This window comes from Meleagris gallopavo (assembly GCF_000146605.3).
Source record: "Meleagris gallopavo isolate NT-WF06-2002-E0010 breed Aviagen turkey brand Nicholas breeding stock chromosome 3 unlocalized genomic scaffold, Turkey_5.1 Chr3_random_7180001955854, whole genome shotgun sequence".
NCBI lineage: Eukaryota > Metazoa > Chordata > Aves > Galliformes > Phasianidae > Meleagris > Meleagris gallopavo.
In genome coordinates, this window is record NW_011094715.1 from 1 (window position 1) to 1,152 (window position 1,152).

Here is a 1,152-nt window from a genome sequence, read left to right on the forward strand (position 1 = left end):
GGGTAGCGGGCTCTGCCGCCGTTGAAGCAGCCCAGGCCTCCGAAGCCGAAGCCGCCGGAGGAGATGGCCACTCCCTGGGCGTTGAGGGCGCTGCCCACGGCAGCTGATGAGGAGGATCCGACGGCGGTGTTCTGGGGGAAGGAGCTGAGGATGGGTCCCGGCAGGGTGACCAGCACGGCGGGAGGCTGGATGACGACCTGGGAGTCCTGGCACTGCCTGACACAGGGCTCGTTGCAGCTGTTAGCCAGCGGGGTGGGTCCCCCACTGCAGGGGCGGCAGAGGTCGTAGCAGGACATGGCTGTGGGGTGGAGGGTCTCTGGAAGAGAGGGTGTTGGGTGATCAGAGGGAGTTGAGGGGTGAGGGAAGCAATGCTGTTCCGTTCCCAAGCAGCAGGGAGGTATGGTTTGGGGTTGTGGGGAGCATGACAGAAGAGGTGGAAAGGCTGCAGAGTTTGTGGTCAGAGGGGAATGGAGAGCAAAGCCAGGTGATGTGGCCAAAGAAGGCAGCTGGGGGTGCAGCTCACCTGGAAGAGCACAGAGCAGAAGACGACAGGAGAGTGGTGTGAGGGAGCGAGGCACAGGGCCGGCTTTTATGCTGCTGTGTGAGTGCCTGAGGGCCTGGAGGGAGCCTCTGCGCATGGTAGCACTGTGCAGAACGCTGCAGTTGCATGCCCAACCCAGAGAAGTCATGAGGTGGGGTGTCATTGTCTTCCCACAACACTTCCTTTTCATTTCCTTGTGTTGTGGATTTGATCCTTTGACCCTGTCAGCATCTTTGGGTGTGACTGGAGTGTTGAGGAAGGCGCATCTCGTGGCAGGTGTTGGTAGGCTTGTCCAAAGCTCTGCAGGAGTGATGTGGTCTCCTCAGTGATGCCATCGTGTGCTACTCATGCAGTCGTGTTTGTGGCCACTTTGTGAGGTGCAGACCCCATTCCAGGCATCCTTAGAGGGCTGTTCTGTGATTCCCAGGTGCGTTTGGCTTGAGACGCTGCTAGTTGCACTGCGCTGCGCTCCCTGCCTGCCTTCGACTTAATTTGCTTTCCTTGAGCTTAGTCGTTGTCTTGTGCATTGGGTGTGTTGTGTCAACATGTTGGTTCCCTTTGCTTTGAAACTGTGTTCTGGTAGAAAGGAGGCAGCCTGTCTTGTGTTGTTT

General features: G+C 58.2%; 1 protein-coding gene across 1 annotated transcript; it reads right to left on the minus strand.

Moving 5' to 3' along the window:
- Positions 1–7: 7 nt before the first annotated feature.
- Positions 8–1,087, minus strand: LOC104915435 (YLP motif-containing protein 1-like; the record flags this gene model as incomplete). The annotated part of the gene is made up of 1 exon (XM_010726332.2): positions 8–1,087. A coding segment is annotated over exon 1 (724 nt), but the record flags the coding sequence as incomplete, so codon positions are not given.
- Between the last annotated feature and the right edge of the window lie 65 nt (positions 1,088–1,152).